Source organism: Hippocampus guttulatus, chromosome 22, assembly GCF_054856545.1.
Source record: "Hippocampus guttulatus isolate MCC_2025c chromosome 22, RoL_Hgut_1.0, whole genome shotgun sequence".
Lineage (NCBI taxonomy): Eukaryota > Metazoa > Chordata > Actinopteri > Syngnathiformes > Syngnathidae > Hippocampus > Hippocampus guttulatus.
In genome coordinates, this window is record NC_141282.1 from 4,978,630 (window position 1) to 4,998,659 (window position 20,030).

Genomic DNA, 20,030 nt, shown 5'->3' on the forward strand with positions numbered 1-20,030 from the left:
CTGCGTGTTTGGCGTGGGGCAATAAAACAAGCAGGTGCTGCGGCAGGCCTGCTGGGAATGCGAGCCACATGTGAGTAGAACCTTCTGAAGTTGACATTTTATGGCTTTTACTGGCAGCCGACTGAAGCTATAAGACACGCCGAAGCCACCCAAACTACATTGAGGCAAATGACATTTTATGCACGCTCAAGAGAGCCAAGACTCGATTCACAGTAATTGGTTGGCAATTTTTTTTAATTCTGCAAAAAATGTTCAGTTTTTCCTTACAAAACACATTCCCTAATTGAAACGACACGACCGTGACAGACTTGTAATCATGTAATGTTTGGTTTCCTGCTACGAATGCATTCGGTGTTGTTTTGCGTATTGCGGGATTTTGCAGATGGCTGTCAGCCTGCTGCATGTGAACAGTGTTGGTAGCTGAGAGTTCTTAGGTGGTGGAAGGACGCATTTCATTTCCTTTTTTTATAAAGTTCTAAATGTCTGCAAAAAAAAAAGAAAAATGAGGTTCAGATCGAATGGGGGGGCGTGACATGAGAATAACGTGTGAAAATTGGGAGGATTTCAAGGGAAAAAAAGTTGTAATCTTTCAAAAATGAAGTCACTTTTTAATTTAAAAGGTGGAATCATTTAAACAATATTTTGTATTTTTAAATAAATAAATGGAAAAAGGTATATCAACAGAAGTCATACTTTTCGAGGAAAAAAATAATATACTGTATATAAATAATTCTTTTTTAAGAAAATCAGTTATGGGGGAAAAAAGTCGTATTATTTTGCTTAATTCAATAAAAATGTTGCAAACTTTGAGATTAAGATCATATTTTAAAAAATAAGTTTGAATGAAAAATCAATAATAAATCTGACTTCATTTTTGCTTTCATTTTTTTTCTCCCTGAAAAAAAAATCTAATCAATGTAACTTTATTCTCATAAGATTATTAACCCCCCCACCCCCTCCACCACTGTGGCCCAAATACTCCTCGGCAAATTCACTATAGTCCAGCTCCTGTGTGCGATCGCGCTTCCTTGTTACATCATAGCAGCGCGACACAAAGTAAGCGACAAAACAGTATTAATAAATTAACACATGATGACACGAGAAACAAACATGTGAATGAAGTTTTTACCGGCACGATTTATCTGTGGTTTTCGCGGGCACAAAAGGCGTACGAGCTTTGGCACCACTTTTTTTGGAGTCACCTCACAGTTCATTTCAGCGCCTCACAAATTTGGCAACCGTGGCTTCTCGTTTAAATTGAAAGTTGGTCCGTCCTGGTGGCGAGCCCCTGCCTCTCCATGATGTTCCACAGCTTGCGCAGGTTAGAGCGCGTGATGGCGTCGTCGGGCTTGAGGCGCAGCGCCCGCAGGTAGTTGGCCTCGGCTTCGGCCAGCTTTCCGTTCAGGTGGAGGATCGCTCCCAAATTCATGAGCGCCGCCGGGTACTGCAGGTTGCAGACGGTCATACAGTGAGTTAGCAGGACGGTCAATCTGAGTCGCACTCTGGTGGTTTTTGGTCCAGGGACAATCCAAGCTCCGGCTAGCGGACCCCTGTTTGAAAACCACTCGGTGTCGAGTTACACGCGCGACAGCGCCGGTGGCGACCTTGACTGGATGCGTGGGAACGGTTTTATATGTCCGCCATCAAAGCCGTAGAGCAAGACAGCCCCCCCCCCCTCCCCGGGTCTTGTCGCTTTGCTGACAACTTTATGTATCGAGTTGCCGCGGCGCCAAGCATGCAGACGTTCTGCTTTTGGTTTCACGCGACACTAAAACGAGTCCAGTCACCAGAAAATGACGCTAGGAAAGCGGCTTCTCCATCTTGTCTAAAAAATAATAATACTTTTTTTTTTAAAGCCTACGTGGCTTTTGGGAAACTCTAAATTACCCCTCGCAGACAAAACAACACACTTCTCTTTCTTTTTTTAGTGACGTATTCATAGTGCACAGTGGCAGGATTGAATAGCGCCGCATTTTCCGGTTGGTCCGATATCGTAAACCCGATACTTACGTCTGGTCGTAGGCCAGCTGCACGTTGGTACTGCTTCTCAGCCGCCTGGTTTAGACTTGCCTGCCTGAAAAGATGGCAACGTGTCAACCCCAAATTCAAAACGAGCTCCGCCGGATGGTTTTCAAAGCTAACCTGAGCATGTGGGCCGCGCTGAAAACCACGTCGAACTCCGTTCCTTCCAACTCGGCGGCCCTCTCCGCCATCTCCGCTGCCTCGACCAGTCGGGACTGCTCCAGCAGGAACTGGCCTGCGCGGAGATAAATTGAGCCAATGAAAAAGACCGGCGTCAAGGGAAATAAACAGGAAGATGGCGAGTCAGCCACAAAGATGCTTCGGAGATATTTGGCGTCTTTTCCTGGTGTGCCAGTCACAACTTCCTGCCCCAGAATCTCAAGACCATGAACTGTGACTGACGTTCCTTCAGGCACGTTCGGTCTGTCCCGCACACAATGGCAGGAAGCACTTGCTTGTGCTGAGCATCTTCCTAATAAAACTGCCGACAGATATCAGGCGCGCGTTTGGGACTCACCCCGTGAACCCCGGACACACTCGAGCAGCCAGATGTGAGATAACGTGCCAAATAAATATCACGTATTACAAGAGCCCGCAAGATAACGCGGAGGGGGAAGGGGAAGCGGCGCCATCCAAAAACAGCAGCGCTCCACCTCACCAGGTGCCAGAGCAAGTCAAGGGAGAGGAAAGAAAGACGATAAGGCGGACGCAACGGCCGGTCTAATTCCTGGTTCGAGTTACTTGGAAGCCAATAAGTCCGCCGCAAAGCTCACACCCGAGTCCCAAAAGTGAGTACATGATTCACTCACGCAACCCCTGAACCCTGTCGGCAACTTGCGACCAACGTGGACCCCGCGGACCCCCGTCGACGGCCTCGCAGAACCGAGGATCGCTGGCAGCGCCGCGCCCACCCCATCAAAACCGAACGCTGCTGGAAAACCACATCGGCGACTTCACCAAACAAACAAGTTACCCGAACAATGGATCACTTCCTATCCCCAAACCGCCCCCAGGAACAAATTCCCTCAGCAAACAGTTGCCCCCCTCACCCCCCCCCCCCCCAATTCAACATCCTGCTGTTATTTGTTGAGCCCCCGCATAATTACAAGTGTTATCAGGTTACGCAGGCCGCGACATGGAGTCCACCCTGCTTTAGCGCGTCAGCTGGTTGCGGTCCGGATACGAGGCTGACGCCGCAACACTCGAACGCCGGATGAAAGCGACTGAAGATCACCCCCACCCGTACCCCCAGTGTAATTGTCCAAAGACTGAAAAGCCTGAATGTAAAGCCCAGACCGGAACAGCGCGGCACTTAGGACTTTCAAGTTCTGTGTGAGTTTTGGTTTTTTTGTGGGTTCTTACCATAGTGCATGTAGCAGTTTCCTTTTATGGGGTCCAGTTCGATGGCTCTCAGGTAGTACTTTTCAGCTTCTGTCTTTTGTCCCTGGAAGAAGATGGAGATTTCAATTTGACCTTTCCTCTCTGCGTTTGACTCCTTTAGGATGACAACCCCCCCAAAAAATTTTTTATCTGAGGGGCTGATCTAATAAGGAAGCCGAATAATTGCATGATAAGTCTGTCCATTGTCCAGAGTTGTGCTGATCTCCGGTCCCTGCCGTTTGCGCAGGGGCCACATGGAGGTCGGTTCACCAACACTTGGAGGTGTTGAGGAGGAGTCCGTTCAGTTCTTGGCCCCCGTGTCTTCACTCGAGGAAGGAAAGAGGTCAAATATCCCGTAAGGGTTTATGCAGGGCAACTCCCACAGTCAAACTGGACTCAGCTGTGAACACATCTGTTGTCACATCGGTGTCAAGGAGTTGTTGTTTTTTTTAACTCTGGTTGGAAGGACAGGATGTTTTTTTTTTTTTTTTTTCCCTGCAGCTGTTGCAATGCAAGGAGACATTTGGGTATCGGTGTATGTGTGTGAGTGCCCGTAGAGTTGATGTGTGTTTACGCGTACAGAAATGAATACGCTGGAAATGACTCGTGACCTGCAGACACCTCCACGGTCACTTTTTAAAGACTCTCTGGCAACAGTTCTGGACCAGGATCTTTAAAAGACCGCTCTGGGCGTCGTCTCATGCTATTTCTTTTTCTGTTCCATGCAACGTACTATGATAGACAGCAGTTTTCCATAAGTGAGGTGGGCCGGTATGTGGTCCGGTTTGACCCTGAGGGACTCCTTGTACCAGTGACCTGCTTCCTCCAGCTTGTTCAGTCTCATGTAGGCCTCTCCTGGGAACAGGAAACAAGGGGTGAGGGTTGAACCCTTTCAGGGACGGCCGTTACTGCAGTGGACGGCTTATCAGGTTCTCGTTATTGGCGCATGAAAGGGTTCATGGGGAAAAGTAAAGTCCGCCGGTGTTGCCCTAACAAGTTCCTCAAGGACAACCGGTATCTTGTAACATCCATGATGCTGCGAAAGCCAAATAGTGAAGACGCATGCGGTTGGCCCTTGCAGTGACATGACATCGACATGACATCAGCAACACGCCCCCCCCGCCCCACACCCCACTTTATCCTCACTGAGCGCTCAAGCGGACCATCTCTGGTCTAAGCTTCCCATTCATGTCATTAGTGTTACAATAACAAGGCATTGGATGTGATTTATTCCCTGGATTAGCTTCAATCCTCTCCAGCGGAGGTGCACGTTGAGGAGCGCCGCGGCCGCCGCCGCCGCTGTTTGCTTTGGCAACGCTTTTGAACATTTGTTGAATCCACTTGAAAGCCCCTCTCGTGCCTGATCATCCAGCGAGAAGTTCTCATCAACACATCTCCGGCCAAAGTCAGCACCGGACGACATTTGTTTGCATTGACTGCCATCATGGGGCCGTTTTTTTCTTTTTTTTTTATATAAAAGTGGGTGTTGCCGGATTTATGAGTTTCACGTTTGCGTAATGCAAAACGGCAATCGGCTTACCCATCATGTTAAAAAGGCTGTGCGGCGCAAACTGCCTGGGCATCCGCTGCACTGCCTGCTTGTAAATGGAGAGGGCCTCCTGTAGAATGCCCAAAAAACAATTTTTGTAAATCATAAAATAGTCCTTGCAAATTGTCACGATGAATCTTTTAAAAAAAATATATATATATCTGTACCTCCTGCTGGCCCTGCTCGTGCAGCAGCTTCCCCAGGTTATACAGGCAACTGGTGACTGAGCTCTTGTGGGTGTGGGGGTCCTTCAGATTCTCGTCGGGAATGTTGGCGCAGGTCACAAAGGTGCGCTTGGCCTCTTCCAGGCTTCCCCTGTTCACCAGGATGATTCCCGTGTTCAGGTAGGCGGCTGCGGCGCGGAAACGAGGGAAGGGTGAGGTCGATGAATCCATTCTCCGATCGCTTGGGATGAATCGGAAATAGCCCGATATCGCCTCGGAGACGAAGCTCGACCCTTTTGTCTGGGTCGAATTACTCCACAGATTCCATCGCCCATACGTGGCGCGAGGGTTTCCTTACATGCTAGCGTCGGCCGACTCCCAATCGCCAGTTTGTAGTAATGAAGCGCCTCTGAAAATCTCTCCTTTTCCTGCAGCAGCAAACCCCTGGAAGACATCAAGACGGCGCAATCGGATTACATCTCGGAGATACGGAACACGTTTCGAAATCATTTGGCGACTTTTACTCTCGCTGGTACGGGAAGTTACTTTGTGTTATTTCCCCAAATACGGAACGAGGTCAAGTTTCGGATTAGCTCCCGAGCGCTATGCTCTCATTGCCCTTGTTTCTTCTAATCCAAGTATCAAAGATACGGCCCGCGGGCCGGAACCGGCCCCCAATGAGGTTCAATCTGGCCCGCAGGATAATTTAAAAGTGAAAAAAAATGCATTTAAGACAGAATATTTTTAATAAAATGCAATTCGTGGATTGTCCGCTAGGGGCAGACCGTTTTGATCGAAGACAACATTGTTTTGATCAGAGAAGAAAACAGCAGTCTCAATCTGGCACTGAGACAGACCCAACACACCAGACGGTATCAATGCGCCAATGATTCTTTATACCAAAACAAAGGAAAGACATGATATTTTGTTTATTTATAGCAGAGTATGGTAGAATGTTAACGGTCCGGCCCACTTGACATCGACCGAGTCCGTACGTGGCCCACAATGTGAAATGAGTTTGACACCCCTGTTCTAACCCATCTATTTTTGGGTTCCTCCGCCTGTCACTTCTCCCGCGTTCACCTGGCGCTCTGCCTGCCTCGGTATGCGACGAATGCGATCAGTGTGAATTCCCGTCACGCCGGCCGGGGGGCGGGAGAGCGGGCGGCGGGCGTCTTTCACACTCACAGGTTATACAGCATGTCGGCCATGTTCCCCCTGTTGCGCAGAGCGTTTCGGTACGCTTTCTCCGCCTCCGTCGTCTTGCCTTGGCTCTTCAGAACGTTTCCTAAGTTGCCCCAGGCTGCAGGAGACATCGACACGCGCCGTCAGGCTGGATAAAGTCTCGGAAGCCGAAGGACAGTCAGCCCATCTTACCTTTGGCAGGGTTGACGCTAATTCCCGACTTGTACAGATTCTCCTCGTTGCTCCAGTCCCCGTTCCTTTGAACGGTTCTCAGTCCGTTGAGCAGCACCAGCGCCAAACACAGACTCGCCAGCAAGGCCTTGCAGCTTTTCCATCTCAGTCTGACGTACGCGCTTCTCGCCCCGGCGGCCACCAGTAAACAGAAGCCGATGCTGGGAATGTAGAGGACCCGCTCGGCGATGACGAAACCCACGTAAAAGAAGAGGTTGGAGGCCGGGATGAAAGGGAGCGCGAGTAAGGCCAATGAGAATATCACCAGGTTTTCCGTGGGCGGTAGCGACATCCGAGGAGGGTGGTCGTCAAGTCCGGTGGAGCCATTCGCGATGGTCTTTGGCGGCCCCGAATCCGCGTTGTGGTTCGTGTCGGGGGCGTGGTAACCGTTCCCGTTGGCGACCGATGTCCCATCGGTTGCTTTCCCGTCGGTGTCCTTCCCTTGCGAGGTGGGACCGTGAAACCCGAACCAAGTCAGGAGAACGACTCCTCCGTAAAAGGCGAGCGTGTGAAGATTGCGCCAGTCGGTCCAGGACCTCACCAGGGGCACCGCGTCCATGGACCAGTCGAAACTCAGCTTGTCGGGGCAAAGCAGCAACCAGGCGTTGGCGGCGGGCAGGTGGAGGAAAGTCAGCGTCCGCGTGAGCAGATGCGGCGAGTCGGCCGCCGGGTTGTCCGAGTTGGAGAAGTTGGGAGGCTTGTTGCCCATCCAGTAGATGCGGGCCGACAGCAGGACCGTGCCCCAGGTGGCCAGAACGGCGAGACTGGGCAAAACCTTCAAGTTTTTCTTCTGAAACAAAGCGCAAAGACAGCGGTGGAGTCAGAAGAAAACAAAATGACCCCCAAATCGGTTTCGACGGGTTCAGACCACAGAATCGTCGTCTATCTATTATTGCACCGTATATTGGTACCACGTGTAGTCTGGATGGAAGCGGGCTTTCCCCGGTCGGCCGTCAGGGTTGCCTCGAGTGTGACCGCTAATCAGTTTAGAACTCATTGTGTCGCTGTGCAGATACTGTTTACATCGCATAAGAACCTTAATCCCGCTGCCGCGAGCTCAGCTGTCACGCAACACTTTCAACCTTCATTATTTCATTGAGGTTTTTTTTGGTCAGATTTTAATATCCGTTCGCTGATGTTAGATGTCTCGGAGGTGAAGGTCAAACACTTTCCCTGCGACGTAACCTGAGCGACGAGCACCGAAACGCCGTCCGCCGCCTCTTTCGTGAACCCGTTTTGTTATCTCCCAGCTCGTCATTCGGCACGAACTACATTTGAACCCGATCCGAGAGACCACAACGTAAAAACTTGTTGTCCATAACAAAAGCGCACGTCGGGATTATCGTTAACACATTCACTCCCAAAGACATTTTTAAACGTCTTTTCAGACTTGGTGTAGAATTGGCTGGTACTCAATGAGTTAAGAGGTTTAGCGCGGCCTACTGGCTCAGGCTCAGCTGTTGATTTCCAGTAAAGGGGTGGGCAGGGGGGGGGACCTTGAGAGGGTCAACAGGCGACCCTCAACACCCGCTTGGAAGCCGTCGATGGAGGTTTTGGAGTACTTTGACACCCAATCGGAGCGACGTGGTTCTTTGCGGCTCCAGGAAAGCAGATGAGCTTTATTTTAGCCTGAACAGCTTCGCGTGCCCCCCCCCCAACCCCCCACCCGCATTGTTCCATAATTGCTTCTTAATTGCTGCTTCGTCAATCTTCACTCTAATCAGTTTTTTTTTAAGCGCTTCCAGTGAATCAAATGAGCGGCCCTTGCAGGTGCAAACTGCTTACTTAAGCAGCGCGTCCAATCTCCCAAGATTGCAAAACACTGACGCGATGTATCCAGTTTCTCAGAAATATTCTTTTGGCGTTGATGATTCCCTCGAATGGCTTTTGGGGCTTTGTTTTTGCCAAACCGAAGTGCGAAATCCGGGGGCCTGCGTCCCACCAAATTATTCGGTACGGCACTCCAAACTCGAAGTACAATAACAAAAACAAAAATAAATGCCGAGATCCAGCCGGAATGAGGATAATAACACTCTCGATCTTCTTGAGGGTGTTGATTTTTTTTTTTGTGGGGGGGGGGCCACACTGACAATTAAATAGGAGCATCCGTGACGCACGGAACGTTCCGCAACACCGCAAACTGCTGCCTCCTTTCAAATAGACTGCTACTAAAATAAACGCAGCGCTTGGCTGCGAGTCATCCCCCGGAGGCGGCGAACCACAATAGATGATTCGGGTAATTATTAGCCTTTACGTCAAACTAGGAAACAAGTGTTTGGGATTATTTCGGTCCGCGTTGGATTTTATTTGGAAGGCTTGAAGAGCTGCTTCATATCTTCCACGATGGCCCCCCAAAGATTTTTTTGAACCCCTTTCAGGTCGATTTGAGCGGATTTAATGTTATGCTGCCGTTGTAGTTTTGAGATGTGTACCAAATATTGTACAGGAAGCAAATTTAGACACTGCGCCCCCCCGCCCCCCTCCTTTGTCTTTGTCTCCCCACTCTACCCTCTCCTCCCATCCTCGCTTTCCCCATTTTTGAAATCTCATCTCGGTCTGATTGGGGAGGAAATGGAAACGCCGGCCGGAGCGCATCCGCCGGTCGATTTGCATTTCCTCGTCCCCGCGTTGGGGGAAATCGTTGAAATCGACGTTACGAAAAAACCACCGTTGCTTCTTTCGCCTGAAAACTGGAGACGCTTGCTCAAAGGGGAAGCAAAAACCGGTCCGTTCCCAAGACCGGGGACCAGATAAAGCGAGGGAAATGAGAGCATAGTTTCCCTCTCCCGCATCCTTCATCGCTTTGTGTTCCCAAGCGTCTCTTTTTGAGACGTCTGGCTCATTATCGAGGAAGCAATTTGCCCCTGCGGCCGAGCCCGTCGAGTAACGAGCTCCCTGCCAAGATAACCGCGACTGGGCCCCCCGTGCGAGGAGGGTACTGGCGATGCTGATAAATGAGCCAGATGCGGTGGCGGCAGGGGCGGCGGTTGGCAACTAGGACCCCCCCCCCCCCGCACCCTCCACTTGCCGCCTGGCAGCCAGTGACGTGCCTGCACTGAAAGATTTGTCACGACGGATTCGAACAATCGCCGGGAGTGATGAAATCTTCCAGAGAGCGCTGCGAGCGCTCGGAACAATTGAAAGGCGGGGGGGGGGGGGGGTGGAAGGCTTCCAGGTTTTATTTCGCACACCATCCCTGCCGTCTTCCCTCTTTGGTGCGATATATTTTGAATACACTTTGGAAAACAGGTGCGAGACACATGTTCCCGCCCCTGCGAACCATCTCGCGAAAAGGTGAAGGTTAATCACGCCGGACAGATTCTCGATGAATGGATCGTAATTGCAGAGACGGTCCTTTTTTTTTTTTTTTTGGAAGCTTCCGGCAAAGCACTCGGAAAGCTGTGTTTCCTTGCCCGATTTAGCCAAGGAGAAAAAATGTTTTTCCTGGAAATGCACTCCGTGTGTCTGTGTTTCAAGATCTCGATCGCGTTTGTGTTTACGGCCTCATTTGGAAGCCCCGTTGCAATGTTTTGCGCGGGATTGGAAACTTGGCTCCGTTTTGTTGCTTAGCGCGCAACGAATGAGCAGGGCTTAGTTTCCGGCCGCGCCGCTCGAGTGAGCCTCGCGCGGACCAACAGCTTCCCTAATTGGACCAGCTGATGAAAACCCAAACGGCGCGTGACGCCCGCCGTTCCCGCGCGAGCCAATTTCAAGAACGAAGCCGTTAACTCATTCAGTACCAGCCGATTCTCGACCAAGTCTGAAAAGACGTTTAAAAACGTCTTTGGGAGTGAATGAGTTAACTGGAAAAGGAAAGGAGCGACCAAATCCTCCACTCCCCCCCCCCCCGCCCCGGTTTTACCTTTCCGAACGGGAGCAGGAGCGCCTGGCGGAATGTGAGTCGATGGAAGACGAAGAGGTCGTAGACGGCCAACACCGCCAGCGCCGTCACCCCCTGCTCCTTCCAAAGCATGCTAGCCGCCGCGCACCACAAACTGCCCGCCATCCACGTCCAGCAGCGTGCCGCCGCGCCGCCGCGTCGCCTCGCCCGAAGTCCGCAGTGTCTCTCGTAGCACAGAAGAGACAGCAAGAAGAACAGAGCCGCCCCGACGTCCGCCCTCCCGACCACGCCGGCCACCGCCTCCGTGTGCACCGGGTGAGAGGCGAAAAGCAGGCCGGCCAGCAGACTCCACGCTCCCCCGCCCAGCAGCGGGCGGCTGAAGGCGGTGAAGGTGGCCGTCACCAGCCCGTGAAGGGCGACGTTGAGCAGGTGGTAGCCGAACGGCCGCAGGCCGTGCAGGGCGTAGTTGAGGCGGAAGGTGAGGGTGCAAAGCGGACGGAAGGACTTGTGGCTGCCGCTGTGGGTGAGCGGGGTGCCCCAGAAGTCGTCGTACAGGATGTTGGTCCACGGGGTCGCCGGGAGAAGATCCTGGTTGGTCTTGATGGCTCGGCTGGAGGAGTGAAAGGAAAATCGAGATGATTAACCCTTTCATGCATTGAGATCACAATAATAACAATTGAAAAAGGATGTAGCGGAGGCGAGGCGTTCCAAGCGGATGCTATTCCTGAGAAAGTCGCACATGCACACAAAGGAAAGGAAATAGGAGGCGGTTTAAATGAGGTGGGGGGGGGGGAGAATACTTGCTTTGAAAGTCGCTTCGATGGGGATTTGCGTACAGCGCGCAAAGGCTAGCGTTTTTAAACGGTGGAAACGTCATCTTCAAGCCAACGACGTAGCTATCGGGATTGTTTCTTTTGATATTATTTTAAAAACGCCTGAGTGCCAATCATCAGGGAGGGAAGATCTCCGCCGAGGCCTACTTCGAAAAAAATAAAACGAAATAAAACCCAATGACATGAAAAGAAAAAGAAACAGGCTAGCTCAAATAAATATGCGCTATGTGCAAAATATGCTAACATGCTAGCTTGCCGCCTGCCCGTTTTTCCTCATGAGGGGGGGAGGATGTTGACGATCGTGAGCACACTTTTTGTCTTTACGCAGGCATGCCGCGCTTGTCTCGGAAAGTTGAGAGGGTGGTGGGGGGGGGGGGGTCAGCCAAGGACTTCCTTTGTCTGGAGATTGTACCTTTTTAGCGCTTAGAGCCTAAAAAAAGAGAGCGGGAGAGGGAGAGCTGCCGGGGAGGGGGGGGGGGGGCGAGTGACAGACTATTTTAAACGTCGCCGAAATTGAATTGTTCCTCTGATGAGCCTGTAAAGCTGTCCTTCGCGTGAGCTACGCGAGAGAGCGAATTTCCCAACATTGTTTTCCCCGACAAGGAAAATGTTTGTTTTTGGAGGCCTGCGCGCCCGCCATGGCGGAGTTCGCGCTTTTCGGCCGTGACATCATTCTCGTTCTTCGTCGAAGCTCCCATTTCGAGACCCCACGCTCCCCCCCCCCCCCCCCCCCCCCGGCTTCTTTCGGTCGTCGTTTATAAATAATTAAACTATTCAAATCAGCGCCGGCCGATCGTCGCGGTCGCCCTTTTCCCGTTACGGATGGTTTAAAACGAACGCTCCCGAGTATGCGCTTAAAGAAAGCCGCCGCTCATCGGCAAGGTGTCTGTTTTTGTGTTTGGGAGTGTGATGGCTTCATTGAGAACATGGACTGGTCTCCCGTAGTGACAGAAGAAGGGGGGGGGGGGCAAGGGGGGGCGGTCTCCTTTGTATTCCGCCGCCGTATTTGGGCCACGCCGACAGGCAGGCTACACGGGTCCCGATTCACCATCCTGAAAGTACAGGACGGCTTTTCGGGTTTCCTACGTCTAAGATTAGATTTTTTTTTCTGCCTCGACTCGTCTGAAAAGACTTATTTCCTCATTTGCGTGTGTGTTTTTATGATGCAAATAGCCCGCTCACCCCCCCCCCCCCATTCCCCAAGAATGATCTCACCACCAGGCATTTGTGTTTCCGTGTGCATACAGATGCTCTGAAGCATTGTTTCTTTCGCCCCAAAAAAAATGTCGCTCATTTTGTCCCACAGTGGATCTTTTTTCTTTTTGCTGCCCTCGAATCTTCCGTGAATAGCCGATCCGCCTAATCAGCAGCAGCAGCGGCGGCATAAATAGCCATCGCGTAATGTAATCACCAGTGGCTGAGTTACAATTACACTTTTGTTGTCTTGAGTGCATCATCGGACTCCCCCGGCGGGAGATAAATGAGCCCGCGCTCGCCACAAAGGCAATCTTCTTCTTCCCGTTTCTATTTTTGGGGAGTCTTCGGGGTTTTCGTTCTCCTTTTCGACAAATTTCGCTCCTGTAACCTCCATCCATCAACACCCTCCTCCCATCTCTCATCTTATCTACAGAATCGCATCCGTGACGGGACTCCGCCGGACGCCCTCGCGTGGCCCTCGGCGAAACCCCAAAACATGTCGGAAGGTCCTACAAAGGACGTCAAAGGCTCGTCCGATGAAAGGTAGGGTGTGAAATGCTCATTGTGAACATTTGGAAATCCGTCCCGCGGTCAACGGGAGAAAAATAGTCACGTTTCCTCCTCCGCTATCAACTCTTGGTATCCGCGTCGTTTGTATGTCAGACTTGAGGAAGTGAGCGTCGAGGGTGTGTGCAAACATCAGGCTCGAGCGGCACCGCTGGCAGAACAATGCTCGGGCGGCATCGCTTTCCCACGCTGGACTACGGGACGAAGGACGCGCGGCCCAAAAAAAAAAAAAAAAGTCCAGCGAGCAGTCGGCCATTGTTGATTGCGCGCCGAGGTGTATTATGAACCCAATTATCCAGAGGTCCGCCCCCCCTCATTTATCTTTCAGTGGATTGATTCAAGTTCCGTTGCATTCTCGAGGGGTTGATCGATCGGCAGGCGCAAGACAGCCGCCGCCGCCGCTGCTGCGTCGGCAAAAATCCAAAGCGGAAAGAAATAGGAGGTCCCGCCTCATCTTTCCCTGAGTGATGACGTCGATAAAAAAGTCGGTGATGAATCTTTAGGCTCAAGCGGGGAAGGTTTACGGGAAATCGATGGCTAATAAAACCGACGTTTGGCTTCCCCCCTCGGGGGCCAAGAAAGCAAGCAAGGTGCAGGTACCGACTCGGGATTTAACGCCATCCCACATGCCCCCAAAACCTGCGAATTGATTTGAAAAGTCTTGAAGTCAAACTGTTGATTCATTCCAAAGACCACCGGGAACTTTTCCCTCGTACGCATTAAGGTCCCCCGCCCACCCAATAAATCCCGCCGTAAATGCGCCGTGTGACTTCGGCCGTTTTTCTCCCGCGGGCGAACTGATTTAAAATCGACATTTGATGGCGTTATGAAAGCACCCGCGCAGAGCCAAATTCCGGCAAAAGAACGACGGCGTGTTTGTCGTCGAACCAAATGATCGGTCCAATCAGTCCGTCCAGAGACTGCACAGTTAACTCATTCACTCCCAAAGACGTTTTTAAACGTCTTTTCAGACTTGGTCCAGAATTGGCTGGTACTGAATGAGTTAATTACGGCGTCTGACTCGGCGCGATTAATTAGGGTGGTCTCTCCCTTACGCGGCCGCCTGCTTCCACGGTGATAAATGCGCCGCTTGATTAAAATTTGGAACCGAGCGTTGCTCTGCGACTTGGCCGAAACAACACGCGAAGCGCAGCTGTGTACGTGCCGGGGATTATAAATTATGACTCCAGGTACGGCCGTGTTTTGTTTTGTTTTTGTTTCGACTTACCGTCGAGACTGAATATGGAGCAAGCAACACTCCGAGCTTAATCGAAATCAGCTGAATTAAAGACCAAGGATAATGGACCATATCTGTCTGGAATCGATTTCTCGTACATCTCGTTCCCGAAAAGTTATCCGGCGCTCCGGTATGAGGCGTGAGTTTTACTCAGCAACGTGAAATTCGGCAGACGTGACGTCCACGAATTCCAGCGATCGTCAGAAAATGAGATTTTGTCCGATCTTATATGCCAAATTTGAACGGCGCATACGAGAGAGATCGTCCAATATGGAGGTCCGCTTCTGCGACGACTCAAACGTCCATCCGGGGTCCTCCTAAAAGTATCTATGCCATCTAAAAATTACGAAATCCGTATCTCTGCGGGTCGACTCATCCAAAATTTGGACACAGTCCCGAAATAGAAAGCCCCCATTCCAGGACAAAAACCACATATGGCCGACATAAAAGAACCTTTTTTTATTGCTCGGCCACCTTCTGTCGTTGCCATAAACAATCTCCCGAGAGGGACACGGCAGACATGATGTCACGGATCAAATTGAGCGTCTTTGTCGTTTTCTTTCCGTTCCCCCAAAACGAGGCTATCAAAATTCAACGCATTTTTCACGTGTCCTTCTTCGCCTTGAACCGTCGGCCACGTCTGCAATTAACCCTTTCATGCACAAATGATAACCTGTAACCTGATAAGCTGTCCACTGTACTAACCGCTGTCTCTGAAAACCATATTTTTTTCAACTTCTTCATCTCAACACGCATAATGCTTCACTTACGATGATTTAAAAGTAATATGCAAAAAGCCGAAGATAAAAATGCGGCTCTGGATGTGGCAAAAACCATTAAAAAGAAATTACTTTCTTGTCACCGTCCATCATGGAGGCCTCTCCTATCACCGCCATCCATGAATGTTTTTTTTTTTGGGGGGGGGCAGACTGGCCACCTTCCTCCAATCCGGATCCGTCCCATTCATTCTGGCTGCCTCCACCCGCGATGTGCACTTCATTAGCGGCGCACCTGATATCCACTCGGGTGGCCGCCGAGCCGCATCCCACCGCGAGATCACCCGGGCGGAAAATTCACCCACTTCACATCCCTCGGCCGAAGCCTCGGCAGGTAATCACGCGACATTTAAATGATATCACGCTACGCTGACGCTTGGAGGCAAACGAATACCTCCTGCATCTCAATGACACACGCAATAAAAGACGGGAAGGGGGTGGGGAAGCGGGGGGGGGCGGGCTGTCACCTGATCCCCCTTCAACCCGCAGTCATTCACGTTGACTGACGCTCCATCCCTCTGGGTTTTTTTTTGGGTTTTTTTAAATGAGGTGTGAAGCACCAAATCATTTCCACACCCGCACAGACAAGGGAGTCCACCCGCCCGGCTTCTAAAAGCCGCGGATGCATTTTACAAGCGTGAGTTGGACTAACCGTGCGTGAAGCGGAGTCGGTAGCCAAGAGTCTCAGCCTTTATGAGGCATGCCTGCACCTTCTACCGTACTGTAGTATCTGTGACTGACTGTGAGTCTGTAGGGCTTGAAAAGGCAGAGGGGTCTGGTCTGGTGAGTGATGTGGGTGTCGGCAAACGAGATTGTACAGTTGGCTGGCTATCCGTCAAACGAGCAGTTTTCGTTTCGTTTCATTTGATAAAATCGACAAAGAAAACAAAACGAAATTGACTTTGTTTTGATTCTTGTAGTTTTTTTTCCGGTTTTCATGTATCGCGCTGCGCGAACCAAGGTCAACCATTGTTCTACCCAGAGATCTTCGGATTGCGGCGAACTGATCAATGTCACTCTCGGACCCATTTTTAGATGTTTAAAAAATTTAAAACAAACAGCAACAATAGAATATTTGCGCTCTTGACAGCAGTCTGGACAACAAATTTGACAGCGAAAAGTGATAGCGGACGCTAACAGCTAACGGTTAGTCTTGCACACGCCCAGCCGCCCCAATTCGCGGTGGGTTTTGGATTACGCCGGTCGGTCGTTTTTAGAAGTACACCTTGACAAAGTGGAAATCCGATGCCGCAATCAGGAACTGCACTTGCAAGCTTGTTTTTTTTTTGGGGGGTGTTGACAAATCCACCTCTGAATCCTAACGGGCGCGCTGCTAAAACAAGACATCCATAACGTTGCAGATGAATCAAAACACATGTTTAATGGTGACACAATGCCAATACTGTGTGTGTGGGGGGGGGGGGGCGGTCATCACCACCACATTTTTGAAGCGTTTTGCCTGTTTCTGCTTAAAAGCTAATCATTTGGCGACTTATCATCGACACTTTTGAAAGACTGCATGTCTTGAGGCGATGTTAGTCATTTCCAAGGAACATTTTTCCTGGCAGGCCAACACGTTGCCGCCCCCCCCCCCCCCGACCCCCATCAAGCCGCATAATATTGCCGCGCACACGCCACCCAACCATTTGCTCGCATGCCTCTTCGGCCCACATCTCGCGCCAATATTTATAGACTCCGGGCACATCATGTCACTTAACCAGCCGCGCAACCCAAGCGAGGCTTCCTTGAGGTCATTTTTTTATTATTATTTTTTTTTCCCAGCAGACTGCGACAATTACGTCCCGTGAGCCAGCGGCGCCATCGGCCAAATCACGTCGTTTTTACTGTTTATCTGTCATTAAGCAGCAGGAGTGTTGATGACCAGATACCGTTTTTGGATTGGGGTGTTCTAATGGGGGGGGGGGGGGGGGTTGTTCATGGCTTGACTCATCTTCAGAAAAAAAAGAAAAAGGAAAGCATGTTTTTCATATCACCGTGTCAGTTATATGTGGTGATTTTAATGCCCCTTCTCACGCATACTTTCCGCGTGTGAAGGCGAGCGGTGAGTCATGTGCGGCGGAGCGTCGAGGCAATTCATTAAGCGTCTCGATTCAAAGCGCTACGGTTTTGAACCGGGATCAAGGACATTTTTGAGGGACGCGATCATACTGATGCACTTATTGGTGGAAGATTCAAAACAGTGTCGGGGTGTCCCGCAGGCTTCGGGATTTAATATTACCAAAAGGCGGCTGAGGTTGTGCCGCCGATGCCGCCTCGTCTGTCTTTGCGTGAAAAACGCACCAACTATTCATGACTTCATTTGACAAATGGGACCGCATCGTTTGTAAAGCAGACACAAATCTTGATAAGTATTCAAATAGGCTTTTCGTAAGTCGTAAGGCTGGCATGCACATCGATGAAGACAAATGAGTGCTGTGCCGCAATCCAGTGCCTCCCTCAAATAAACAAATCACCCCCCCCCATGAAGAAAAAAATTAAGAAATCACAGTCATCGTTCATCTAGTCCCGTAAATTTGTTTCATTTCATTCCCAAATACTAGTCGCCTAGTCACTAGTCGACTTCCTCAAAATGCGAATCACTTTACTTCACATTTAGGGCCAACCCAAGAACAGTCGCTGCGCTTTTTCCCCGGCTTGACTCACCCCTCTCTGACAACCCATAATGGTCATTGGTGGAAAGAAGCATTAGCATTAGCATTAGCATGAGCGGTGCCCAGGAAAAACACTTGACCTGATTGAAGAAGCAGAGCGCCACCGTAACATCCGCACGAGTTGGATTCCTCGTGGAAGAGTTATCCGTCCTCGGATTCTCCCAACTCCGTGTGACGCGAAGGAGCCCGTACTGGATTCGAGTGGGGTCAGAGGTCAGATCAAGCTTTTCGGAAGATCACGACGGAAGGTCGTCGGGGGGGAAAAGACAAACGAGGATGAAAGAGGAAATTAGGAACCTGTAACCCCCCCCCCCCCCCCCCACTCCTGGGGGAGCCTTCCCCGGCACGCGGCTTTCGACCCCGTTTGATGAAGAGCCAGGAAGGGTCACGCCTCTCCTCGCTATTTATCAACCTTCATCTCACAGCCGTGAAGCAAAGCCCCTTTTTTGTTTGCCCTCCTTGTGTGAATTACCGCCGAAACTTTGATGGATGTGCGGCGTAGGTCGGACGCTGAACTTTGACGGCGAGGATAGAGTGTGTTTCCCGGACGCGCCGGGCGGCGCCGCGGGTAATCCGTCACCCGAAGGCACCCTGACAATCGCCGCCGTGTTCCGGCCGAACGTACGCGCGAGCATGATGGATGGACGACCGCCCGGGCAAAATCTGGATGCGCTCCTGGGATGCAACAGAAATGGAAAATGGAAAACGGGCCGCGATGGATTTCGATTGCCAGTCAATCGTCGTGTGATTGTACTGATTGGGAATCGATCGGTTACGTGGACCGCCGCACTCCACTGGATGTCAACGAAATCAATCCATCCATTTTCTCCGGACCTTCAGAGTCACAGATGAGCTACAGACCTCGGCCCAGTCGCATTTCGTCAAAGGTTGGACGCCCCGGACCGGTCGCCAATCAATCATGACGGATAGATCGAGCGACAGCTATGTGAATCACTATCCTCCACTGGACACCAAACACCCATCCATTAATTTTCTACCACTTATCCTGTTCGAAAACAACTTTAGCTGGAGCCTATCCCGGTTGGAACAAACGGCGGACCGGTCGCCAATCAATTGATTCCCACAGTACCCAACGGACATAAAAGCATCCGGCCATCCATTTTCCAAACCCGTCAATGGTTAAAATGTTGCTTTACATCGACTTAGGCAAAGGTCATTTAAGTGTATAAGGGCAGTTCCCATTTCCTTTATACGACTAGCTTATTAGCGGGCATTCTGGCCAGGAACAGTCCAATAAATTTCTGACCTTTAAAGAGCGCCTGCAGACTATTGCCGGGGCGGAAAGCACCTGTTCGCCGTTTGCCGTCGCATAAATCATCCGACGCGTTGCTCACGTGTCATCGCTTGGTGATTTACCGCAAACGTAGAGTGTCGCGCCAGCGTCGGCACAACGTGGGGTTCGAGGCGGCAGCCAAAGCGGTAGCAGGGATTGTGTTTCCAAAAACACAACTGATTTTTAGATGACAGCAGATTTTAAAAAACAAAAACAAAACGACTTAATTTTCTTTGCAGTTTTAGAGTCCCGAGTTGGAGATTCTCCCAGCTGACTTGGGTAAGGGGGCCGGGTGCACCCTGGATTGGTCGCCAGCCACTCGCGAGCGGTCGACAGCCAAGTGGCAAACGGCACATGCAAAACAAGCGCCGTAACCATGGTAACCCAACCAGGGTGGCCAGGGCGACAGCAGCCGAGAGGCAAAAGGAGGAGGAGGAAGTAGGAGGAGGGCGACCCCCCCCCTTTTTACCTGTCGTCGTAGCAGAAGTCCGCGTCCAGCGTGTTCGCGTACACCCCCACGGCCACGGCGGTGCACAGCAGCTCCGTGATCATCTCTCTAAGCCGAAGCGGAGCTTGCAACGGGGGGAGGGGTGGTCCGGGAGGGGTGTGAGGATGGGTTAGAAGAGGAAAGTCGAGAAGCGGATGACAGCCGAGTGTGCCCGTCGTGGCTCAGCCGCTCGGCAGCGCGGCTCTCGACGCCGCGCGGGGCTTCTCCCGGCGCACCCGAAGTGTGCTGTCACGGCGGGCCATGACGTTCACCCCCCTTCCCCTTACCCGAGACGCTCACGGGCGGCTCGCGAGGGTTGTCAGGAGGCGTTGAAGAGCGATGAGATGAGCGAGCGTGGCGGCGATGCGCATCGCCGGTCGATGTGCGTGAGAGAGGCGAGGAGCGAGAGCCAAGCGCGTGTGTGGTTTTGAAGGGAGGGAGGCTGCGCATGCGCACTGGCCGCCGCACCGAATACAATAGCGGGCACACAAAGAAGGCTTTTGTCGTTTATTACTGCCGAATCTGCAAAGAACGAGTCATAACTGTAGAATAAAAACACACGGCATTTGATTTGGGATGACAAATAAACGGATGC

At 51.2% G+C, this 20,030-nt stretch overlaps 1 protein-coding gene and 1 long non-coding RNA gene across 5 annotated transcripts; one reads left to right on the forward strand and one right to left on the reverse strand.

Moving 5' to 3' along the window:
- The first annotated feature begins 5 nt into the window (after positions 1 to 5).
- Positions 6 to 15,287, forward strand: LOC147186180 (uncharacterized). The gene is made up of 3 exons (XR_015099296.1): positions 6 to 70; positions 12,836 to 12,945; positions 15,135 to 15,287. It is a non-coding gene; the product is annotated as an uncharacterized LOC147186180 (long non-coding RNA).
- On the reverse strand, positions 217 to 19,892 carry LOC147186181 (protein O-mannosyl-transferase TMTC2-like). 4 transcript variants are annotated; one of them, XM_086103467.1, is made up of 13 exons: positions 19,418 to 19,891; positions 10,394 to 10,982; positions 7,073 to 7,321; positions 6,493 to 6,967; positions 6,304 to 6,418; positions 5,474 to 5,559; positions 5,119 to 5,303; positions 4,943 to 5,021; positions 4,136 to 4,257; positions 3,385 to 3,466; positions 2,143 to 2,257; positions 2,011 to 2,074; positions 217 to 1,444 (listed from the first exon to the last, which is right to left on the reverse strand). In XM_086103467.1, the coding sequence occupies exons 1-13, from the start codon at positions 19,498 to 19,500 to the stop codon at positions 1,253 to 1,255; spliced, it is 2,436 nt and encodes an 811-aa protein (XP_085959593.1). In that variant the 5' UTR covers positions 19,501 to 19,891; the 3' UTR covers positions 217 to 1,252. The 4 variants fall into 4 exon arrangements, with proteins under 4 accessions (XP_085959593.1, XP_085959592.1, XP_085959591.1 ...); XM_086103466.1 differs by adding an exon at positions 17,735 to 17,878 and having other exon boundaries at positions 6,493 to 7,321; XM_086103465.1 differs by having other exon boundaries at positions 6,493 to 7,318; positions 19,418 to 19,892.
- Positions 19,893 to 20,030: the final 138 nt, after the last annotated feature.